Raw genomic sequence first — 26,304 nt, forward strand, 5'->3', positions numbered from 1 at the left:
TACTGTGAAAATGGAAGTTTTTCCTAACCTTTTAATGGTAAGTTGTTTGTTTAGTACAGTAGTCTCCTATTATCCACAGTTTTAGTTTCTGTAATTTCGATTACCCAGACCTAACTATGATCCAAGAATGTTAAATAACAGATTCAAGAAATGAACAGGTTACAAATTTTATGCATAAAATCTCAACCTCCCCCCAGCCCAGGATGTAAATCATTGGTTTGTCCAGTATATTCATGCGTTGTAAGCTATCCATCTGTTAGTCACTTACTGTCTTGATCATCAGATTCACTATTATTGCAGTTGTTGTGCTCAAGTAACCCTTTTTGTGCTTAGTGGCCCAATGGCATAAGAATCCTGTTATTGGTAATCTGAATGTGACAAAGGGATGTTACTAATGCCTCTTTTAATTGGACAACTTAAAGCTGTAGACTTTGATAAGGAGAAAAACATATCTCATGTAAAGGTTGCCAAAATCTGATTACCATATATATATTTTTATTATTGTTAATGCCTTAAAATGCCTAATTTATAAATTTAACTTTTCTAGATGAGCATACATAGGGAAAAATTATCTAGGTTATACAGTTTTCAGTGCTATCCTATCTGTGGGAGGGCTGCCATCCCATAGAGCGGAGAATGGCAATTGCACCAACACTCAGGTGTCTCACTTTTGACCAAGCACTCAAACTCTGTTCTCATGCAAGTGAGTTTAAAAAAAAAATGGTGCTAATGATTGTTGCACTTGCCATGTGTTTAGTTTGCTTCATTTAAAAATTTATAGATTTCATTTCTATCTTGTTACTCATATGCTTTACCAACCATTATCAGTTCACAAGTACCAGATATGCTAAGTTTTCAGGAACTTTGCAATGTGATTGGCATTGAAAAAAGCTGCAGCATTGATATCTTAAAGTAAACCATCATGAGCTGATAAAAATTTTTATATAAAATGTAGATTTTTTAATGTGCAACGATTTTTAAAAAAATATTTTGCACAAAATACACATAGTGTAATTTCATTTTTCCACATGCTTTTTTGAAACTTCTTTGAATGATACACTGTGGAAGTGCTCTGCATTTCAAATCAGGTCCCAGACGGGTGTCAGTTCATGTAAATGCTGCTCCACTTGGAAAAGAAAAGTGGTAGTTACAATTTAAGGCTGCTAAGAAGAAAAGAAAATGACCTAGAGTCAGAGACCTGAATTCAGTTCTTTCTCTGCATTGATTGTCTTACTTTTCAAAAGTAGTATTAACATCCTTTACTTTCACCTGGCTTGTAGACATCCAGAAGTTAAACCTGAGTGCTTGTGAGAAAACCTGAAAAAGAGAAACATGTTTCTCTTCATAAAATACCAAAAGATCTTTTGGATCCATAATAATTTTTTTAACAGACAGATGTTTGAAAACCAATGGTCTAATATTGGTTAATATTGGTCTAATAATGGTTAAACATGAGGGGGAAATTATAATCATTTTAAAACTACAACTGTGTATAATGAATCACATATAAACATTTATTTTCATTCGAAAGGCAGATTTTTATGGAGAAACACAGAGAAAGGTCTCCCATGCACTGGTTCTCACCCCAAATGGCTGCAGTGACTGGAACTGGCCTGATTTGAAGCCAGGACAGGAGCTTCTTCCAGATCTCCCACGTGGCTGAGGGGTCTGAAGGCTTTGGGCTGACCTCTGTGGCTTTCCCAGGCCACAAGCAGGGAGCTGGATGGGAAGTGGAGCAGCCATGGCACAAAACTGTACCCAAATGGAATGCTAGCACTCCAGCTCAAAGGTTAGCCTGTTATGCCACCGTGCCAGCCACTAACCTTATGTTTCTTGTCAGTGATATTGCTGTTCAGTTAGAAATAGTATTACATTCTATTTGCATAATTGCTCAGTTTTGCAAAGGCGAATCTTTAGCATTTTTGCCAAGGATTAATATGTTTATACCAGAGTTTAATTCTATCAAAAATGTTTCAATCTTAGGTATACAACACTACAATAATAATTAATGTTTTAATTGTGAAATAACTGCACTGTGGCATAAGGATTCCTCAGCTCCTTAGTCCGTGCCATTACCTATCACCCTCCATTTTTGTTTGTTTAGTGGAGGAAATGGTTAGGAGTTGGACCACTGTTTATAAACATTTTGGAGAGATTGGGAAGGCCTATGAAAAAAGAAATCAACAAGATTACTAAAATGTATTATGAAAATTATTACATGTTTCTGTATACAAGATTTGTAGGGATTCAAGTGAGGGAAAGATCTGGTTTTTAAAGAATTAACAGAAACAATACATGACTCCAGGGAGAAAACACAAAACTCATTATAGGAAAACCTGTATTGCAACAAAAACAGACAACATCAATGAAGAAAGGAGGGCTTTTAAAACAAGATTCATCACTTTGAGAAGAACAGTGGCTTTTGCTATTCACTATTGTTACATATCTCTGACTGTGTTGAAGTTGGTAGAAGAAATTAGGATAGATGACAGCAGCTAACTTTTAAGAGTAAAAAGGGTGTATTATTCTCATTAGAATAAAATCCTGTGTTGTAGATAGTGCTTATTTAGCTGAGTCAGAGAAGGAAGACAGCATCAGGCTACCTTTATGTCTTACCTAACCGCAAATGACATAAAAATCCAAGGAAATATAAATAGTGACTACAGAATTATATACTACTTTAAACCATTTTTATTGAACAAAGTCCCTGAAGAAACATTAACTGTGCTATTAATGTACATAAAATGCTGCTGACATACAGCAAAATGCTGGCTAATTTAATATGCCGGATGGGCCTTACTTCATGTTTAAGATGTTGCTAACTGAGTCTCATATTACCTTCACAGCAGTCACATAACTAATGAGCCATTAAAATCTTAGAATTGTATCTGTGTTACTGGAAACATAAATAGATCATTCTTCAATTGATCTGACACAGAGCATGGTATCTGACATTTTTATTAACTATAGATATAGTACAGTTCTTAAAGAACTGCCACAATTAAGTCAAGAATCGTTTATCATTAAAGCAAAGGGTTTTTGTTAGTACCTCCAAAAACATGATTTTGTTACATCAGTTTAAATGAATTTTCCTTTTTTTTTTTTTTTTTTTAAAGATTTATTTTTATTATTTTTCATTGGAAAGGCGGATATACACAGAGGAGAGACAGAGAGGAAGATCTTCCGTCCGATGATTCACTCCCCAAGTGAGCGCAACGGGCCGATACTATGCCGATCCGAAGCCAGGAGCCTCTTCCGGGTCTCCCACGCGGGTGCAGGGTCCCAAAGCTTTGGGCCGTCCTCAACTGCTTTCCCAGGCCACAGGCAGGGAGCTGGAAGGGAAGCGGGGCTGCCGGGATTAGAACCGGCGCCCATATGGGATCCCGGGCGTGCAAGGCGAGGACTTAACCACTTGCGCCACCGCGCCGGGCCCTGAATTTTCCTTTTTTTAAGGTTTATTTATTTTTACTCAAAAGTCGGAGTTATAGCAAAAGGAGGTAAAATCTTCATCCACTATTTCATTCCCCAAATGACTGCAGTAGTCAGAGCTGGGTCAGTCGAAGCTGGGAGTCAGGAGCTTTTTCCAGGTCTCTCCTTTGAGTAAAGGGATCAAAATGTGAGCCATTCTCGAATGGTTTCCCAGGCTGTAAACAGGGAGCTGGATCAGAAGTGGAGCAAACAGGTGGAACATGGATCTCAGTTCATTTCTGTGCCAAGCCGCAGTGCTGGCCATAGTATCTAGGATCCTAAATTAAAAAGCAGAGCTGGAGAATATGGAGTTTAAGTGGCTGCACAGTTGGGGCTGAGATGATTTGAAGCCAGGAGCCTCTTTCAGGTCTTCCATGTGGATGCAAGGTCCCAAGGCTTTAGGCCATCCTTGACTGCCTTCCCAGGCCACAGGCAGGGAGCTGGATAGGAAGTGGAGCAGCCAGGATTAGAACTAGTGCCCACGTGGAATACTGGTGTTTGCAAGGCGAGGACTTTAGCCACTAGGCTACCACTCTAGGCCCGCAGTTTTATTTCAGAAGAGTCATAAGTGAACCAGACCTCATTAAGAAAAGAACTTGCAAGTAGTGTTTTTTTTTTTTTTATTAACACTGTTGAATGGGGAATTGCTGAAAGACAATTTAAACAAAACTGGAACTACAGTAACATGAAAAGCATGTAAGCATTTAAAGCATAATTCACTTTTTCTATTAACTTGTAAGGTTTTGGGACAGTGTGTAGATAGATGTTAAGCATTGCTCATTTCACCTTAATATAACGAAGAAAGTTCTCACCACAATATTCTGAGTATTTGTTATTTTAAGCATGGTAGAAGGTGACTTTTTTCTCTCTTTCTGAAAGTGCTCAAGAAGAGGCTATACATCCACTTTATAGAGATTTTATATCATAGCAGTTAGATACCTAGTGCTTGAATGAGCTCTTTAGTGACAAGTAAAAGGGTTTTCAAGTGTTGTTGGTGATTCTTCTCAGATTGTACACCAGGAATGACTGTTGGCCCTATAACCACAGGGTTGTTTAAACTTATGTTCCAATACTGTACTACCCAGCAAACAACATGTATAAGCAGACAGTAAATGGTTGAAATAATGAAGTTTGCAGGCGGGTTGGATATTTTAATTTGGTGATAATGCATACATAATAACTGACCCACTTGTTTATTAGACAAACATGACCTCATTGGCATTCCCTTTGATCACTGCAGTACTTTCTTTGTAAACAAAGTGTTATTGTTGTTTCTTCTGCTGCAACTGTTACTGTTATTCGCATTGTTTGCTAGCTGCAGAACTGGACACAACAGGGAATTATAGATCTAACCCAGGATTTCATAACTGATAAGTGTCAGAAAGGTAGGAGAACTGAAGTAGTGATATGAAAATGGTTGAAATAATAGGTTGTATGTGTCTAGGTTTCAAAAAAAGGGAATAAAGCTATATTTAAACTTCAGCTTGATAAAAGATCAAGATTCTAGATGTTACAAGGTGGAACAATAGATGCAGTAAGTAATGGCAGAGTGATGGTGCTCTAGTGATAGGAGGATATGTCAGAATATTGAGTTGGATTTAAACATTACAGAAAAAAACATGTTTCTAATGCTGACAGCATTCCTTGAGGAGTAGATTATTGGACTGGAGATGGGAATTGTTGGTCACATAAGTTACAAAGACATGAAACTAACAGATTGGTACTTAACCTGTCCAAGGCATGATTCGTTCATGAAGTAGCTTGTGAAAGTGACTGTCACCCAGTATGCCTTCAGAAATGTTTAAAGCTGAACCATGTAATCTTGAAAAAATGTGTTTGCAAGAGTAATTAGCCATCATTTTAGTGCAGGGAGAGAAAAAGAAAGTGTATGGTATGTTGTTTTATGCTAGTGAAGTTTCTTCTCGTGTCAGGCAGTAAGTAGGAACTTTCATCATCTTGCTTCTGCTACAAAACAGACTCTGTGGGGTTATCTAGCAGGGGGAAAGATTGTTCATTGTTTTTTTGCTTCTGTTCTCTTGATAAAAATTGATAGTCACACCTTGAATGATAATTTATACCTTCTGGGAATTTTTTTTTTTTTTTTTTTTTACAGCTGGTTTATTCTTTTGCAAACCAAATTTTTTAAGAAAACAGCCTCTCAAGTAGTAGAATTCAGATATTGTATTAAGCCAAAATAGGTGAATATGTTTTGGTGTTATACAATAAGAAATTATTTCCAGTTTCAGGAGTGTAACAGACATTGGAAGGGACTGACATTGCAGCAAAACTACTGTTTGGAACTTGAGCATTCTATATCAGAGTGCTGGATTGAGGCCCAACTGTTTCCTCTTTGGATCTAGCGTTCTGCTTTTGTGCCTTATGTAGCAGTAGACGATGGCCCAAGTGATTAGTTCTCTGCCAGTAAGTGGGAGATGCAGATAAAGCTTCTAATTTCACCCTGACCAACCCTGGTAGTTGCAGCTGTTTGTAGAGTAAACCAGAAGATGGAAGATTCATATATTCATTTATTCATTCATTTTCTCTCTTTCCCCTTCCTTTTTCTTTTCTCCCCTCCCCCAAATCATTAAAAACAAACAGAAAAATTGTCAGTTAAATCTCACACAACCCATGTAAGAGTGTGTTCAATGCTGGCTCCAGCCCCTTGTTCTAGCTTCTTGCTAATGAAGAAGATACTAGAAACAGAGTGTCAGCTTGCCAGTTGGGTTCCTGATCTTCTTCCAGCAGTATCATCATCCCATAGAGGTTCTAGTCCTAACTGCTCCACTTCCTATCCATCTCCCTGTTTATGAACTGGGAAAATTCAGAGGATGGTTCAATTCTTTATTTAAAAATAAATAAGTAAACCAGGTTCTATATTCCCAGCCTTAACTCTGGCTTTTCAGGCATTTGGGAGGTAAACCAATGAATAGCACATTTCCTCTCTTTCTCGCACTCATAAATAAGCAAAAATTTGAAATTGTCGTAATAAAGGAAGAGTTGGACGAGAGCAGAATAAATGGAGGAAAAACAGAATATTACAAGTTGTTGAGGGGACCTGGCACGATAGCCTAATAGGTAAAGTCTTCCCTTGCATGTACTGTAACCCATATGGACTCTGGTTCGTGTCTTGGCAGCCCCACTTCCCATCCAGCTCCCTGCTTGTGGCCTGAGAAAGCAAGCAGTTGAGGACAGCCCACAGCATTGGGACCCTGCACCCACATGGGAGACCTGGAGAAGGTTCTAAGCTCCTGGCTTCAGATCGGCTCAGTTCCAATTGTTGTGGCCACTTAGGGAGTGAATCAGCAGAAGGAAGATATTTCTGTCTTTGTCTCTGTATATCTGACTTTCCAGTAACAATAAACCTTTACAACAATGTTGAAGCTAAGTGATATGACATGAAGGTTGTTAATTTTAGGTGAACTGGAGGAAGTGGGAGAGTAGAAAGAGAGGTTAATCATTTGCCACATATGAAAAATAGCATTAAAGTGAAAAGGAGTAGCTTCAAAATATTAAAACTTTTGAAAGTATGAAGACTATGTAACACAATCTCCATAAAAGCAAAAGAGAAATGAAATTTCCTAATCTCTTGTTTTATTAACATTGCAACCTTCCATATCCAGCTTCTTTATGTCACCAAAGGAAAGTCTCCAGGACAAGTGGGTAGCACTTTAGGAAAACATTCAGAGTGCATTTTGTTTGCTTTTCATTTATTTATTTAAAAGGCAGAGTGACAGGGAAGATAGATTCTCCATCCACAGGTTCACTCCCCAAATATCTACAATTTCTAAGGGCCCCTTTTAAGCCAGAAGTTTCTAAATTCAGACATTGGGTAAAGCTGTTTGCCATGCACAGGTAATGCCCAGAGAATGCTATTATAACCTCTTAAGAATCTGCTTTAAAGAAATTCCCAGGGATTGGGATAGGGCAGGAAGGGCGAGTGCGTTCAACAGTCACTTAAGCCACTACATATCTAAGTGCCATTTAACTTGCTTCTGGCTGCTGTACTTTCTATCCAGCTTGCTGCTAATGCTCCCAGGAAACTGCAACAGATGGCCCAAGTACTTGGGTACCTGACACTCATGTGGGAGACCCAGATGGAGTTATGATCGCCTTTTGTCAGCCTAGCCCTTTTCTAGCCAACGTGCATGACCCTTTAGAGAATGAAAGAGCAGATGGAAGATTGTCCCTCTATCACTGCCTTTTAAATAAATAAATATCCTCCCCTACCCTCTTCCAAAGAGGAAATTTCCTATACGATTTTTAGAAACAGGAACTCTATACAGGCCTATGAAGTCGTGAAAGAGTATTAAGGAAGTCAGAATCACAGACTGTTAGATTATCATGTTTTAATAATTTAACATTACATGGGTAGTTTTTTTTCTTTTTCAAATCAGAAAGATTGGGCTGATTACATTGGCAGGATGCATTTGATGGATGACTGTCATTATGTCCTCAAACCTGCGTGACACATTAAGTATAGACAATGAAAATAAAATTTTCAAGAGACCACATTGTGATTATAAGATTTGGGACTTGTTTTTTAAAAAAAAAAAAAGCAGTTAACTCTTGGCTACTGGTGACGGATGTGTTTTTACTGACCCCCAGAAAGGAATAAAAGCATTTCATGTTTTCTTTTATTTTGCTGTGTATTACCCCCCCCTCCAACACACGTCTATCCCCAAATTAAGATATTGTTCAAAATGTTGGTAATAACTTCAAACTATTCAGGTTGCACAAAGCATTTAATGAAATCTTGTCTTAGACAAAACACTAGAGAGGATCATAATTAATGTCTCATTTTCTGCCAGTTGCTATTGATTACTCATTCAAAATCCCTTTGTTCCCAGAATGATAACAACTGTAGTTTGCATCCCTATCAAATGAGATTCTCAGGATAGAGTTCTTTAACAACACAGTGATAATTATGATCATATTCCTGAAATTTCAATGTTAATGGATTTGCATGATATACAATTATTTCAAGAATGTCTGTTTCCCAAATTCAAAATTTAATCTATTTAAATCATTGATAGAAATTAATATTAAAGCCCCGCATTTGTTTTTTATTTTTTTTAAAGATTTTTATCGCAAAGTTAGATATACAAAGAGAGGGAGAGACAGAGAGAAAGATCTTCCATCCGATGATTCACTCCCCAAGTGAGCACAACGGCCAGTGCTGTGCCGATCTGAAGCCGGGAGCCAGGAACCTCTTCCAGGTCTCCCACGTGGGTGCAGGGTCCCAAGACTTTGGGCCGTCCTCGATTGCTTTCCCAGGCCACAAGCAGGGAGCTGGATGGGAAGTAGGGCCACTAGGATTAGAACTGGCAACCATATGGTGCTTTCAGGGTGAGGACTTTAGCTGCTAGGCCACAGCTCTGGGCCCAGCAGCATTTGTTTTTTAGATGGTAGTACGTTGGAGTGAAAAGCCTCTTCAGTTCCTTGCTATAATCTCTGAAACTTCCAGTGGATTTATAACTGAACTGTGCTGGAATTTACTCTAATTAAAACAAAAATATAAAATACGGCATAGCTATACTAATTTTGTTATAAGAACAATTCATCTCTCAGTGACCAAAAACATATGTTACCGCAGCGAAATTCCGCTGCTGTGAGATAGATATATACATATATAATTTTAATATGATGGTGTTATTACACCTTCTTCCCTTTGATTTCAGCACCTTAGCTCCTCAGAAAGACGAATCTTTTGAGCAGGTGCTTTCCTTTTTGGACTAAAACTGGATGCCATTTCAGGGGTACAGGAAAGGCATGAAAGCAAGGAATTCTGGAGAATGTTACAGATTTTGCATAGGTCTGTAAGTATAACTTTTTTGAGATAAAGTAGTATTACTACTATTCATTTTATTTCAATAGAAAACAAATTGTATGGACTTTGGTGCCTCAAATCTTTAATAATGAAACAATGCTGGTAATTTTTGATACAGGGTTATTTTGAACTTTGTTTAATCCAAAGTTGCAGCTAGCATAATGTTTAAACTTAAGCCATTTATTGATAGAAAGCAGAGAAAAAGAGCTCACCAAATGCCTGCAGTGGCCAGAGCTCAAACAAGCCCGTAAAGCAAACCAGGAGAACTCCATCCAGATCTACCTCTTGGACTGCAAGAACTTTATTATTTGAGCCATCACCTGCTGCCTCCCCAAGAGCGTTAGTGGGAAATTGGAGTCAGGAACCAGAGCTGGAAATTGAACCAAGTTAAAGTGGAAGTGGGTCACAGACACCTGCACCACTAAACAGTCAGTCCCCAGAAACTGTTTCGGTGTTTATCAAGACTTCAGCTAGTTTCCATGTACTAGTAAAGGTTATCACATTTGTTCTGATATATTAGTCTCCCTAGATACTGGATAGTGCCATCTTTACTACATACGATGTTCTTCTTGCCTGTAAATACCTTCCAAAGTAGTTCACAGAAGTTCATGTTATAAATGATGTTGGCTAAATTCACTACTGTGTTACTCTTTTACTTTATAATAAAATGCTGGATAGTCTTGTCAAGCTGACATTTTTACCTCTTGATCATTAAGAGCCTGCATTGTAGTATAGCAAGTAAAGCTGCCACCTACGGTACCAGCATCTTATATGGATGCTGGTCCAAGTCCTATCTGCTTTACTTCCCATCTAGCTCCCTGCTGACGCACATGAAAAAGCAGCAATAGATGGCCAAAATGTTTAGAACCCTGCCACCAACAAGCATGACCTTGAGTTTGCTCCCAGCCCAACCCTGGCTAATGGAGCCATCTGAGAAATGAACCAACAGATAGAAGATCTTTGCCTCTACTCCCCAAAACACCCTCTTCAGCTCTATTTTTCAAAAAAAAAAAAAGCTATTTAGAAAGTCTGTCACATAGTCTTAATTTTCCTCAAAAAGAAATGATATTTTATTTATAGTCAAGTAAGGGTGGGAGTCTTTTTTCCCTGACAAAGGTCATTTGATTATTTTTAACATCATTCACAGGCTATACAAAATTATCAATTCAAAAATTAGCCTTATATAGTTTTATTGAATTTCAAATCCCATATGTGGATTTTCTTGCAAGACCAGATCAGATGATTGTGTGGACCACATCTAACCCTAAGTAAAGCTTTCTTGTGCAATTGAAAATTTAATTTCCTATTGTAAACTTTATTACAATAATACAGGCCATGTTAATGTTTTGGGAGATAACTTTTTGTTGAATAATCTGCCATGTTAAATAAATTTCTGATAGGTGAGGTTGTAGAAGACTAAATTTGATTTTAAGAATATGTTTAAAGTAGTGTCAACATTGTTTTGGAATAATAATTCTGCCTTGACTAAGACAGCTCCACAGGATCAAACTGCTTTGCCTAGTTCTGAGTCCTCTGGGATATTTTTGTATTCTTTTTTCCTGAGATACCTCCAGGACAAGATCAGTGGTAATCAATGCTGCTTCTCATTTATTTTAGACAGGCCAAAAAATCAATATGAGGTTATAAGTAATTGTACATTAGGATGAGTAATTGTACTTTAAGACAAAAAGAAGTAAAATGTGTACTTTGTTGTTGAATATTTAATTCAAGGAATCAAAGGAAAAGAAATATGTGAATTTGTTACTGATAGAATATCAGTGTTTTAGGCTTTCAACATTTAGCTCTGAGGTTTTTACAGTTGTATTTTCCATAGGTTTCTTGGAGTTTATTTTCTAAGTCTCTTTGGAGAAAACCTTTTCCTAAAGTTCTTTAATGTTTCTTATAGTGATGACCAGTTTATCATCATTAACACAATAAAATAAGATTTTGTGTTCCTAAAAGGAAGCCATTTCTCCTGTGTGTGCTTAATCATATGGATCATGGTACAGATTAAAGAGAAGGAAGTAGTTGTTACTGTTCTGAGGACTTCTATCTTCTGTGGCGTTAATATTGGCTATGGAACAAAAAAGCGTCTCTCTTATTTTTAACTTTTGCTTATTTTGATTAGAAAGGCAGATAGATTTACAGAGAGGAGACACAAAAATTTTCATATGCTAGTTCATTCCCAAAATGGCTGCAGGAACCAGGAGCCTCTTACTCATCTCCTACTTGGGTGTGCAGGGCCCCGAACACTTACCATCCTCCACTGTTAAGTGATGCCACAAGCAGGGAGCTGATTAGGAAGTGGAGTAGCCGGGATTAGAATTGGCGCCCACTTGGGATCCTGGTGCTTTCAAGGCGAGGACCTTAACCATTAAGATATCATGCTGGGCCCCAATCAGTAACATCTTTATTTGCATTTAGCCTTTAATTGTTGGTTGTTATGTCACTGCTATCTCCATTCTAGTTTCCTGTTAACTACATTTTAGTTCTTAAACATGGCCATTGGGCATTTTAGCCCAATGCTTGGATGAAGGCCACTTTTTTTTTTCTTTTTAGTTTTATTTATTTAAAAGGCAGAGTTCAGAGAGAGACGGGACCCAGCGCAGTAACCACCAGGATTCCATGTGGGTGCCAATTCATGTCCCCATGGCCCAGCTTCCCATCCAGCTCCCTGCTTATGGCCTGGGAAAGCAGTTGAGAACAGCCAAAGCCTGGGGACCCTGGACCCAGGTAGGGGGCCAGGGGAAAAAAAAAAAACAAACTTTTGATTCTTGACTCCTTGTTCCTGGCTAGAGATCAGCTCAGTTTTGCCCCTTGTGGCTACCTGGGCAGTGGACCAGATTTTTGTCTCTCCAGGTCTCAGTAAATCTGCCTTTCCAATAAAAATAATAAATAATTCAAAAAGAGAGAGAAAAAGATCTTCTATTCATTGGTTCACTCCCCAAATAACTTCAAATGCCAAGTTGAGGCCACAGTGAAGGCAGCAATCCAAAATTTCTTCTACCTCTCCCAAGTGGATGCAGGGACCCAAGGACTTGGGTCATCTTCCACTGCTTCCCAGGTTCATTAGCAAAAAGCTGAATCAGAAGTGAAGCAGACAGGACAGGAACCAGCATCCTTATGGAATATTGGCATCTCAAGTTGCAGCTTTACCTGCTACAGCACAATGCTGGTCCCAGGCAAGGCCTTCTGAAACATCAGGTCATTTACTTAGACAAAGTATTTGTGCCTAGGAAACAATAAAAAACGCTATTCAAGGTCCAACATTTTCCCTTTGTTAAATAAAGCCACCACTTGAGACCTAGGCATCCCATATAGGTGCTGTTTTATATCCCGGCTATTTCTCTTCCAACCTGGCTCCCTACTAATGTTCTGGGAAAACAGTGGAAAGATGGTCCAAGTGCTCAGGTTCCTGCCACCCTCTTGTGAGACCTGAAAGAAATTTCTGACTGTTGGCTTCAACTTGGACCAGCCCTGTAGATTCCAGCCATTTGGGTAGTGACCCAGGAGGTGAAAGATTTTATTTCCCTGTATATAACCCTGACTTTCAAATAAATAAGAAAATGTTTTTTTAAATGTTACTCATCCTATTTTCATTCTTTCAAAGAAAATCTGATTTATTTGAAAGGCAAAGTTACAAAGAAATTGAGAGTCTTCTATCTGCGGATTCACTCTGCAAAGGGACACAAGGATACCAGGCCAAACCCTAGAGCTTCTTCTGGGTTTTCCATGTGGTTCGGAAACTTGAGTACTTGGAAAATCCTCCACTGCTTTCCCAGAAACATTAAGAGAAATCTGAATCAAAAGTAGAATCTCTACACCAGTGTCCATATGGGATCCCTATACTGCAGGTGGCAGCTTAACCTGCTCCCACACAGTTCTGACCCCTTATTTTCATTATTACATGATTATTTTGGGAAATACAAAAAAAGTAGAATATTTTCTACTAACTAGGATAATAGTCATAGTTTTATTTTTTAATTCTTACTTCTGCTATGACCTGATAGTGGTTCATGTATTTTTCTAAAGACTTGTTTTGTTTGCTTACTCTTTTACTTGAGAAGCACAGGGAAGAGACAGAAAAGAGAGATTATGAAGTTTTTTTTTTTAAGTCTGCTGGTTCATTCCCTAATGACTACACAACAGTCTTATGTGCATATTGTCGTATGCATGTTACTGGACATCTTTAAAGAAATAACTCACTGGTTAAATTTTATTCATGAGGTTTTACCCTTGTCACCTCATTACTCAACAAGACAGACGTGTTTCTTGTTGCTCGTCAAAGAGCTTTAGATTAAGGTGTCTAAAATCATTTTCTGAAAGGTGCCAAATGGTAAATATTTCATGCTTTATAGACCATCTATTCTTAAAGATTTATTTTTTATTGTTTTTATTGGAAAGGCGGATATACAGAGAGGAGAGACAGAGAGGAAGATCTTCCGTCCAATGATTCACTCCCTAAGTGAGTGCAACAGCCGATGCTATGCCGGTCCGAAGCCAGGAGCCTCTTCCGGGTCTCCCACGCGGGTGCAGGGTCCCAAAGCTTTGGGCCGTCCTCGACTGCTTTCCCAGGCCACAGGCAGGGAGCTGGAAGGGAAGTGGGGCTGCGAGGATAGAACCAGTGCCCATATGGGATCCCGGATGTGCAAGGCGAGGACCTTAACCACTGCGCCATTGCGCCGGGCCCGACCATCTATTCTTAATTAAAGCACCAGCTCCGTCATTGCAGCATGAACAGCACTGTGTTCCTAGAAAAGTATTTTCAACAGGCCCACTTTGTCCTACAAGCTGTGGTTCATTGCTGTTTAATATAAATCAGTATCTTACATAATATATGTGTGGTATAACCAATGTTGGATGAGTTATCCTCTCATATGTTTGCTTTCTATATACAATGACCACAAGATAAAATGTAGATGAAATAGTAAATATACCAGGTGCCCCCAAAAATAGTATCAGTGAAACTTAAGTTGTTATTGCACAGCAAACATCCTTTTGAAAGTCCAGCAATGTTTAAAGGAAAATTTCAGTGTATATGGCCGTATGTTCCATCTAGAATACCATGAACCATATTCTGATTTTACCACTTGAGGAATGTTTAATGTTCCAGGCATGGGCAAAATAAAAGAAAGAAATGCTAAACAGATGTCCAGTGGAAATTTTACTATTACATTTATGTAAAAGTGAATGATTGTTAGATTATGCTCCTCATAGCAGTAGAACATTATTGATCAATCTATATATAGCTCTTAGATTGTTAGGAAAACAGAGAAAACATATATATTTCTGTTACTTATATTGATTATTTTTCCTTACTTCTGTCATTTCTTCTGAAGGTAACTATCTTAAGGAGACTGTTTATCCCATATATCTGACAATCATATATTTTTCTACCAGTCTGCTCGACATTGTATCTGGTAGGATTCGCACAATGATTCATAAATTATTACATCAATATAATGTTTTTACATATATGGTATATTGCCTTAGGAATGAAATCTGCTTCTCCCCACTTATTATAAAGAAATATGTCAAGGCCCAGGCCATGGCATAGTTAGGTTAAGCTTCTGCCTGCAGCACTGGCATTCTATATCGGTGCCAGTTCATATATCAGCTGTTCCACTTCCAGTCCAGCTCTCTGCTTATGCCTGGAAAAATGACAGAGGATGGCTCAAGACTGCTGGCTTCAGATTAGCCCAGCTATGGTTTGAGGCTATTGGGAGAGTGAATCAATGGATGGAAGCTCTCAGTATCTCTCTCTGTCCTCCCTCTCCCTCTCAACTTCTCTTAGTAACTCGGCCTTTCAAGTAAAAGTAAAGTAAATTTTGAATAAAAGAGGGGCAGAAATTATCAGCCCTAGCCAAAGAATTTACCTTTTGGAAAGTCAAAAAATTCTCTTAATTATAAGTATTTCTGGAAGACATAATGATCTTTGGCTAGTTCCACACGTTGGCTGTTTCATGTGTGCTCCAGCTTGTTACAGTTACCTCTGAAGAAGTGAAAATATGGGTTGGGAGTAAGGGAGACAGCAGCACTTTGCATAGGAAGTTTAGCCCTGATGTATACTGTCAGCAGCCCGAAAGGGCTACTCCACATATTGTTTGATTTTGTTCATATAAAGTAACCAAAATAGGTAAACACAGAAGAGACATAGTACAACAATAATAATTACCAGGGTTTGGGGAAGGTAGAATAAACAGTAACCATTTAATGAATATCAGATTTTCTGTTGCCACATTGAAGTTCTCTTGTAAGTGGTGATGGCTGTCCAAAACTATGAATGTATTAGATGCCACTGATAGAAAGCTTTTAAATGTATAATTTAAAAGTTACCTAAATTCTCTCTCAATTTAAGTTGAAACAACCAAGTTTAGATCAGATGGTTAGTTTTTCTTGAGTACTAGAATAGTTTTAGGGATTTAGCTTAGGGCTGCCATTTCAATGTCATGAACATCTTTCTGAGCTAATAGATTGATTTTTTGCTACTTTTACTTATTTGTTTGTTAAGAGTTAAATATTTAGTTAGTTTGTTATTTCAAATACAGAATTACTGACATAAAAGGAGAGGCAGAGCCCAGCAGCGTGGCCTAGCAGCTGAAGTCTTACCCTTGAATGCGCTGGGATCCCATATGGGCGCCAGCAGCCCTGCTTCCCATCCTGCTCCCTGTTTGTGGCCTGGGAAAGCAGTCAAGGACGGCCCAAAGCTTTGGGACCCTGCATCTGCGTGGGAGACCTGGAAGAGGTTCCTGGCTCCTGGCTTCAGATCGGCACAGCACCGGCCATTGCAGTCACTTGGGGAGTGAATCATTGGATAGAAGATCTTCCTCTCTGTATATCTGACTTTGTAATAAAAATAATAAATAAATCTTTTTAAAAAAAAAAAGGAGACAGAGAGAGGGATTTTCCATCCACTGATTCACTTTCTAGATGATCTCAATGGCCAGAGCTGCTAGGATGTTGTCTTCTTTCTATCTTACAAAACACTTGGACAAACTGGAGATAAATCCTGGGTGTCAGGGATAGTGGGTAGGATGTTTAAACTAAAGTCATGAGACTAAAGTGAAGGAAAGCAGAAGTGGCCAGTCTTAAAAATACTGGTATCGGGCCAGGTGCAGTAGCCTAGTGGTTAAAGTCCTTGCCTTGAACAGGTTGGGATCCCATATGGCTGCTGGTTCTAATCTCAGCAGCCCCGCTTCCCATCCAGCTCCTTGCTTGTGGCCTGGGAAAACAGTGGAAGATGGCCCAAAGCCTTGGGACCTGCACCCGCATAGGAGACCTAGAAGAAGCTCCTGGCTCCTGGCTTTGGATCGGCTCAGTTCCAACCATTGCAACCACTTGGGTGGTGAACCAGCAGATACAAGATGTTTGTCTCTCTTTCTCTCTGTAAATCTGAGTACCTAATAAAAATGAATAAATCTTTTAAAATATTAATTGCTGTGAAAACAAAGCAGACAAAAGGGGCCAGCGTTGTGGTGTCACTGGTAAAGCCATAGAGTATTTTTTTTAAAGATTTATTTGTTTTTATTGCAAAGTCAAATACACAGAGAGGAAGATCTTCTGTCCGATGATTCACTCCCCAAGTGACCACAATGGCCAGTGCTGTGCCAATCTGAAGCCAAGAGCCAGGAACCTCCTCCGGGCCTCCTACGCGGGTGCAGGTCCCAAGGCTTTGGGCCGTCCTCGACTGCCTTCCCAGGCCACAAACAGCGAGCTGGATGGGAAGTGGAGCTGCCAGGATTAGAACCGGCACCCATATGGGATCCCAGCGTATTCAAGGCAAGGAAGACTTTAGCTGCTAGCCCACCGCACTGGGCCCAAGCCATAGCCTATTAAGCCGTCATCCTGTATGGTCTGTTTTTAAAGTCTGTAAGCTCAGCTTCCGATCTAATTGCCAGCTAAAATATTTCCAGGAAAGCAGCAGCGGATGCACAAAGTGCTTGGGATCCTCACCCAAGTGAGAGACCTGCAAGAGGCTTATGGCTTCTCTGACGCATCCTAGTTTGTGGCCATTTGGGAACTGTACCTGTCAGGGGTTGGTCTCTCTCTCTCTCTCTTCCTTTCCCCTCTATCCCATCTCTCCTGCCTTTCTCTCTCTCTGTCTCTCTCTCACTCCCATCCCGACCCCTACTCTCCACTCTCTGTAACTCTGCCTTTGAAATAAATAAAATAAATCTTTAATTAAAAAAAATTCTGTATGAGATTTAGGAAACAACAGAGTATATAGACTAAAATCCATTGTCTGCTTGAATTTAAAATACATATTGGGTACTTTCTACATTTAAGGCCCTGCAATATAGCTCAGAAGCATTGAAAGTTTGGAGTGCGGCTCACTATTAGTAGTTAGATAACTTGTCTTCTTGGTCTTGCTTTATATATAGTCTAGTCTCCTGAGACAAGATCTAGGGCTTGGAAGCCCAGCACAGCTATCTTCTTCAGGAAAACCTGGAACACCATACTACTCATTCTCTGCCTCCAGTTCCAGGAGAAGACCACTCCATGACTCTGCAGCACTTGGTAAGTGCGTCCCAGAACAAATCCCATCCCTCAAACATTGCTTTGGTTTGCTCCCTTAACTGATACTTCTGTATGTGGTTTGAATTGCAGCGGATTTGGTTTCCTAGGTGTTATATTGAATGTCATGACTTACTGGCATACAAATAATCTGAAATCCTAAATGGTCCATGTACTAACACGAAGCCACACCTGACCTCAAATGTGACAAATCATTAAGCCTCACTAAAGATATTGCATGAACTTATCTTAAGGTGTATGTAACATTAAATAAGTAAATTTCATGCTTGGACTTGGGCTCCATTCCAAAGGTTTCTCATTATATGGGGCCAGCATTGTGGTAAACTAGTTGGTGTCCTAGTTCTTTCATTTCCAATCCAGTCCCCGCTTGGTGACTTAGGAAAAGCCGCAGAAAATGGCTCGAATTGCTTCTTGGTGTTTTGACTTAGGTTAAGTGTAGAAGAGGCTCAGATGCTTGGGTATCTGTCACTGCTGCAGCATGAACCAGCATTGACCATTGCAGTCATCTGGGCAGTGAGTCAACAGATAGAACGTCTTTCTCTCTCTCTCTCTGTAATTCTTTGAAAAGAAATAAATCTCTAAAAATTTTTTTAAATATACCTGTATATTTCAAAAGAAGATATGTTGATATTTATCTTATAAAATCCAAATTCTGAAATTTTTCTGGTCATAGGCATTTTAGATAAGGGTACTCAGTTTGTATCTTTAGATATTTATAAATGAAATTATAAAATAATTTATTAATTTTCATAACTTTAACGTTTGGCCATAGTAACTTTAGATGGCTATTGAATTTCTTTTTTTTTTTTTTTAAGATTTATTTTATTTTTATTGGAAAGGCAGATAGACAGAGAGAGGAAGATCTTCCGTCCGATGATTCACTCCCCAAGTGAGCGCAACGGCTGATGCTATGCCAGTCTGAAGCCAGGAGCCTCTTCCAGGTCTCCCGCGCGGGTGCAGGTTCCCAAGGCTTTGGGCCGTCCTCAACTGCTTTCCCGGACCACAAGCAGGGAGCTGGAAGGGAAGCAGGGCTTCTGGGATTAGAACCGGTGCCCATATGGGATCCCGGTGCTAGGCGAGGACCTTAATCATTGCGCCACCACGCTGGGCCTGGCTATTGAATTTCTAAGCCAAATGTTTGAAAAACTTCAAGGAACCCATTTAGTACTCTGTTTGGCCCTTAAGAGAAGAAATTAAATAATGAAAATGAGACTCTTAATTTTCTTCTCATAATTGAAATATCATGATATATTAGTACCTTCTTGAAACTAGCGCTGGATAAAGAAAGAACAGGTTACATCATGCTTTTATGTACATTCTCATCTGTTCAGCAAGGCTGTTACTAAGTAGGTACAATCCTGGAGTTAATATAAAGACTGAGGCTCAAAAATGGCACATTTGGTGTAGTTAGTAAGTAGCTTACCCAAGGTAAAATTTAAGTTTTCTGATTCCAAGATCAGTGTTTTTATTGGTCCTACTTTCTACTTTTTGAAAATCGAGGTAGAATTAGCATAACATATTATATGAAAGTATATAATTGAGTGACATAAAGTACATCTATAATGTTGTACAACTGCTGCCCCTATTTATTTCTGAAACATCACCTCCACAGGAAACCCTGTACATAATAAACATTCAACCACTGTTTTTGCGCCCACTTGTGTTTTTAAGCTTTCTTGTTTCATAAAGTCTTAAGCATGGCCTGACCAGGCTAGTATTGGTATAGTTGCTTCAAACAAACTTCAGATATCCTCTGATGCCTTATCCAATCATTGTTTAAATGCAGAATTTTTTGTGATTTTTACTAAGATCCTTTATTGAAGAAAATTGAAGTTGTAAAGCACAATTATGTTAAAAGTAGGCTAGTTTCTAAAATAAGCATAGTCCACCAGAAAGTGTGTCATAGTTAGTCGTTGCTGAAATGTTTGCGGACAGCCTTTAGTGTGTCTGTGTTAAGTCTGCGTCCTGATGGAATATTCCTACTCTGGCTCTTAAGATATACCTGAGGTATGTATTAAAGGGTACAGTGAGCAATCATCACATTCAGTGATGAAATGAAAACATGAAATGAAAAAGGAGATGTTACCCCTTTATGCCTATGAGGTAACTAAAGCTCAGAAAGATTACATAATTTGCTCCAGCTCACACAGATTGATATGATATGATATGATATGATATGATATGATATGATATGATAGAGCTAAAAGCCAGTTTCTTCTCTAAACTGTTAATGCTGTATATAGTTAGTATGTGCACTTTGAAACCTAGGCTCCTGTTATTAATTCAGATATTTTCTGATTATATAGTGGTAGTTAATGATGTAACAAAAACAGTTTCTTTCTTGTATACACTGAGTAAAAGTTAAATAGCAGCTTCTACCAGTAATGACCTCAGGAAAGGGTGATAGGCTCCACACTTGCAGGAGTAGCTCAGTTAACTGGATAGAAACAGTGTGGTTGTGGCTAGAGGGAATGCCTTATGAATGGAGAAGAGTTGGGCTCTAGAAAACCTCACAAAAATTTGCATTTAAGTTCTACAAATATAGTGTGCCAGATGTTGTTTGTCTTTGGCATTTCTGTTTTAAGGAAAAACAGGCTGCCTCTCGGGATAGGGCCATGACTGCTAATGAATACTTTTTCCCCTTTTTATCAAATAAAATTTTTCCACACTCTGCTTTTAAAGTTGCTTTTTAGCTTTGCAGCCTCCTGGGATATTCACTGAGAGAATCTCCAGTCAAAATTCAAATAAATTTCATTTCTTCTAAAACTGCATGTTTTGGAGTATTATCATAAATGGCTCAGGAAAGTACTGTGCTTGCTTAATTCACATTTTTAGTTTTCCCTTCCTGATAGTAAACCTCTTTCAATGAAAAGTGTATAGAGAGGAACAAAGATTTTTTTCTATTCTCCAATTCTCTACCCAAATTCCTGCAACATCAAGCGTGAAAAGCCACATGAAAACCAGGAGTCCAGAACTCAATCCAGTTACCCACTTGGTGGAAAGAAGCCAGTGCTTGAGCTTCTTCACTTGCTGCCTTCTAGGGTGTGTTAGCAGGGAGATCAGAACCCGCAGGCTCAGATAAGAGACGCCAGTGTTCCAAGTGGCCTCTTTACTGCTGCACCACAACGCTCACCCTGGAACATCTTACATTTCTTCTGTTATTTGCATTAAGATTAGAACGTTGTGCTTTTCATTTTATTGTACAGTAAGATGCAAAAGTTTTTAAATTTTACAAGGAAGTGAAATTGATAAAATATGTCTCAAACATACACTTTCCTCTGGTTGCTTGCTGGAAATAATTGTAAACATTCAAGGGCAAAGTATGAAATAATTAGTGCTGAAGTCTGCCATACTCTATTAAAATAATTGTGTATTTTGATGTCTGTATTTAATAATTTGTTACATATTTTGACATTAGTATAGCCTTAACTTTTCCTTCGTTAAATTTTATTTTAAGTTTTCAACATAGTATTGTAGCATATCATAACAGATGTTAAATTTTTCATTGATTGATTTTCATTTTATTTGAAAGGGAATGAGAAAAAACATACAGAATAAGATCTTCATCTTTCAGTTTACTCCCCTAAATGCCTGCAGCAGCACTATCTGATCAGGCTGAATCCAAAAGCTGGAAACTCTATTCAGGTCTCCCATTTGAGTAACAGGGACTCAAGTACTTGAAGCTGCATCGATTGCCACCAAGGCAACACACCAGATCTGAAGCAGAGTCTTGACTGAAGCCTAGCAGCTGATAGGGAGTGTGGGCTTTCCTGGAAGCAGTGTTTAATCTGTTCTGCTACTTGCCCATCCTACATAGCATTGACTTTGTTTTTGTTTTTGTTTTGTTTTAATTGACTTTTCAGCGTAATATTCATATACATAGTTCATACAATTCATAATTATTATGCCTGTGTTGAGGAATTATATTAACATGACCTGTTAGACCAAGTCCTTCTTTCTGTAAATGAAACTTAGAGATGGTGCCAGGTGTCCAGTGTAGCACTTAGTGCATAAGTTTCTAAACACTGATTTTCTTCCTTTATAAGTGCTTATTGATTGGTTAGTTTCTTATTGTGCTTTGTTTGCTGTTATCTCCTCAGACTTAAACCAAATATGTTTCGGAATGCGTTGCTTTTATTAGGAGAACTTTTTTTGCACTAGAATCAGTCAAAAGAAATACAGCCTTTTCTCCCATATTCCCATCACTACTATGAAATATTGAAAAGCAAAGAGGGCATGGGGGGAATATATCCTGATTTCTGGAAGTCTCGCTTTTGTCTAATATATATTACACTGATGAAATATATTGTTTTTCATGTACAGATCCTTTGCAAGCAAAGAAAGTCAGAAAGGTGCCTCCTGGTTTGCCTTCTTCTGTAAGTACCCATTTTTTTTTTACATGAGGGTAAACCAGCCTATTTCAGGTGCTCAATGTTTGCTTGCTGGTATATTCAGTTGGTGCCAATGAGCATACTTTACATAGTAACTGTTCACAGCTTAATAAAATCATTGATTGAGATAAATCCACATTTAATGTTAGGTTTTCAGGTTTCTCCACAATGATTTGTAGCTTATTCATATGCTCTTATTCCATGTTCCTGTCATTTGAATTCCCCTCTTGGGAAGAGGACTAGGCCGGTAGCTGTCAAAGAAGATCTCCTGTACAGGTCTTTTGATGTTTAATTAGTCATTATGTTGCTGAACAGGAGGACAGACAGAGATTAATAGCTGAGAATCTCAGAAATTTACATTTGTAATAATCCCAATGGAGCTAAAGACATTAAGATTCGGAGGACATGTTCTCTCAGCTTGCCTCAGTAGGACTGGGGTTATTAATATGCATAAATCACCAAGTCAGATGTTCATTGTGTCGCCCTTGTGGATTTTAAAGCCTTCATTAAGCCTTTCCTAACTTCAGCCTAGCATCAGGAAAGCTTTCAAGCAACTAGTTTGTTGATCCGTCTTTGCTCAAAAATGTATCCTTTGAGAATAAAAGACTTTGATGAAGGATGTTGGATAGGTTTAGTAGAACAATCATTAGTGGTCATGATAATCTATACTGTGAGGGTGTTTGTACAATTGAATATACTTTATTCTTTGGAGGCGTAAAAGTATTTGTAAATGAACCTGCATCAAAAATCCACCTATAATTTAAAAATCCCTAGTGTAAGCAAGAAAGATTTTCCCCCTTTCCCTTTGCGTAGAACAAACGGAGAATAAGGCTGTTGCTTTGAGGCCCCTTGCCTTGTAGGGCACGTCTTTTTGTTGTGTAAATGAGTGTTGGGCTTTTATTTGGCAGTACTTAACACATGGGCGCAGGTGCTGCCGGATGAGTCACAGCTCATCGAAGTATAGCCTGAATGGAATATTCGGCTTGGCAACTGGTAATCTAGAAGCAGCAGCATAGGCTTGGCTTTTTATTTTTTTATTAAGGCTAAAATAGAGATACCATCTTTTTGGTTGTGTGCCTGCCTTCTTTCCTATGTTCCTTTTCCGCCTTCTCTTCCTTGTGATACATGAAAAGTCAAATTTGAAATCCTCTTTGAAACTGTTCCAGATGGATCTGAGTTTTATGCAGCCTACAGCAGCTGTGCTCGGAACCTGCAGCCTACCTGGAAGGTTGGATTGCAGCTGTAGGCATTCTTAAAAGCTTTTGCTTGCATAAGCACTTGGGCCCACTAGAGGCTGAATAGCTGCTTGATAAACAAAATGAACACAATGCCTCAAATCATTATTCCTGAAGACAGGAATTTTTTTTCCAGCAGATTCTAAAAATAGTTAGGCAATTTACATTTTAGCAGTTGTGTGCTATGCAGGGATAGGTGGTTCAACAGTATAATAGATGTTTTTTGTTGTTAACAGAAATCACATTAAAACTGACAAAACTGCTAAAATGTGTAACAGTACAATTATCTTATAATTTATTACTATAATTTTATGAGAGTCATAAAAGTTAAATTGCATATTAATATTTAGTTAGAAGTACACTGGTTTTAAAAAGTCAGATTAGAAAATGAACAATTCATCTCTTTTGAAACTGACATTAATTTTAATGAACAATATGTTTGCAGTGTTTCGTAGTTCTTTTATTTCCAGAAACAACGACAACTTGGCAGAACATCATAGGGAGCAGGGGGTCATCAGGATTCTTTGCCTCAACTATTTGAGGCAAACTCAGGCTATTCCATGTGTTGTCTCAGGAGTCTGAAAGAGGAAATGCCAGTGAAACTGATTTCTTTGAGAACCATGAAGAGATTTTGCTAGCCAGCCTTAGTTACTTATCATTGGACCAGCTCCCTTAGTACACATTGAATCTTACTAAGTATATATAAATAGTAAATGGGTTTTAATGAATTGAAAGTGTATTTTAGATTAAGTGCTAGGTTGCCATCTTGGGTTTTTCAAAAATGAAATTTTTTTAAGCATTAAAAACTGACACTCTAGTAAATAATATCAAACTTCTGAAAGTATCTGTGTTTATACTGCTTATCTTTTCAGTATCTAAAATAAGTAGAAGTTTAAAGTTTTGGTTTTCTCTGAATGATGTTATTGGAAGTATGCAATATTTGATCTTTTTTACATTGTGAATGGTAAAAAACAGATTTAGAAATGAAAATCAATGATGTGTATTTTATTTGGTAATCAATAAAAGATCATACTTTACAACCCAACTCAATTTGACTGTTAACATTGAGATTTCAAGTTTGCAGTTTTTGACAGCTGTAAATTACATTACCTTTACTATGGAAACAGTGAAAGATTAGTATCTTATTTTATGTGCTGCTATAATACAATAAGCAAGATCTTACAGTGTAAAGCATTAATTATTTGTATAATTGGACCATAGGCTACTGGTTAGAGACTCTTTATTGTTAGACATAATGTGTGAGGGTCCTTCATAAAGTAACATCTGTAGGTGAAGGTCCAGCGGGGAGATAGTATTGAACATCATTAGAGTAGTATGGCCAGTGAAGCTGAGAGAGTGATTGGTCCACCCAAATCTGTCTAACGTGGTTATTAATGGGCTGTGTGACCTTAGACTAGTCATGTATTATGAAATTTAGTATTGAAGATCTGAATATTAAAGCTGATATCTTGGATGGATACCTTAGTATCTGTCCTCTGACTTGCAAGGTGGGGGAAGGAGGTATGAGAGAAGGGCAAGACAGGAGGACCATTTGAACTCAGGAGTTCTGAACCGAGTGTACCATGCTCACCAGATTTCCAAATTAAGTTCAACATCAAGTATGGTGACCTTCCTAAATCAGGGGATCACTTATTTCCATAAGGAAGGGAAAACTGTACCAGATCAGCAAGTGAAGCAGATCAAAACATTTGTGCAGATGAGTAGTGGAACCTCACCTATAATAAAGATTGATGTTTTCAAGTACATGAAATTTGCCATTTTGTTCTGCAACAGACTGAAAAATTGTACATAACAGACTTTGTAGCAATAACAGTAGAATCATGCTTGGACATCTAGAGTTCAAGCGTGCACCATTACTACCTTCAGAGAACACACGATCTAGCATGAGAAACAAATATTCAGTAAATGAATCAGATACTGCAGTGAGACAAGGTGTACACCAAGTGCTTTTGTAACACAGGGTAAGTAGCAATTGCATTGCTTTAATGAGTTCTAGTGACATCAGGAGGGCTTGACATTTTAACCTCTATGGAGAAAGATGAGCAGCATTTATCCCTTAGAGAGAGATAGTGGCCAGACAGAAAGCAAGGAGATCTGAAAATGCTTCATCCACAAATGAAAGTACATTAGTAGATTATATACCAGATGCAAGATTTCATAATTTTTCCATAAATGCACTTTCCCACACCAAAGGAGGTCTAAGGGTCGTATAAGGTCAGTATACATGTGATGGAAGAATAAGCTGTCATGGCAGTCTACACTGAGTGAGGATCCAAATACCCTAGCCAACAAATAACAGAAAGGGCTTGTGGTTGTTACAGTTGCCTGAGAGCTTCCACCTGCAGGGGTGATGTTGCAAGGTATCTTCCTTCCTTGTTAGTAATCAGGACTTCTCCCTCCCCGTCTCTCACTACCATATCTAGTCTTTATTGTACACCAGCTGTTTTTGAAAAAAAGGAAAGAATAACTGTTACAGTACAAGAATACAATTGTGATACTTTTTTTTTAAGATTTGTTTATTTTTATTGGAAATGCAGATTTACAGAAAGGAGAGAAAGATCTTCTGTCTGCTGGTTCACTCCCCAAGTGGCTGCTGTGGCCAGAACTGAGCTGATCCAAAGCCAAGAGCCAGAGCTTCTTCTGGGTCTCCCACACAGGTGCAGGGTCCCAAGCCTTTGGGTCATCCTCTGCTGCTTTCCCAGGCCACAAGCAGGGATCTGGATGGAAAATGGAGCAGCCAGGATTAGAACCAGCGCCCATATAGTATCCCAGTGTGTTTAAGGCGAGGACTTTTCTTGCTAGGGTGCTGCACCAGGCTTCTTTTATA

General features: G+C 38.5%; 1 protein-coding gene across 12 annotated transcripts in view; it reads left to right on the forward strand.

Annotated features, from left to right (window-relative positions):
* The window catches only part of TCF12 (transcription factor 12), a 318,581-nt gene that overhangs the window by 214,797 nt on the left and 77,480 nt on the right, over window positions 1-26,304 (forward strand). For all 12 annotated transcript variants that reach the window (XM_040969724.1, XM_040969726.1, XM_040969731.1 and 9 more), the window contains 2 exons: window positions 17,677-17,812; window positions 22,154-22,206. In XM_040969724.1, coding sequence (XP_040825658.1) covers window positions 17,677-17,812; window positions 22,154-22,206 — 189 coding nt within the window. The remainder of the gene's footprint in view (window positions 1-17,676; window positions 17,813-22,153; window positions 22,207-26,304) is intronic.

The sequence above is a fragment of the Ochotona curzoniae genome, unplaced genomic scaffold (assembly GCF_017591425.1).
Source record: "Ochotona curzoniae isolate NIBS_2020 unplaced genomic scaffold, NIBS_Ocur_1.0 scaffold_4701, whole genome shotgun sequence".
Classification (NCBI taxonomy): Eukaryota; Metazoa; Chordata; class Mammalia; order Lagomorpha; family Ochotonidae; genus Ochotona; species Ochotona curzoniae.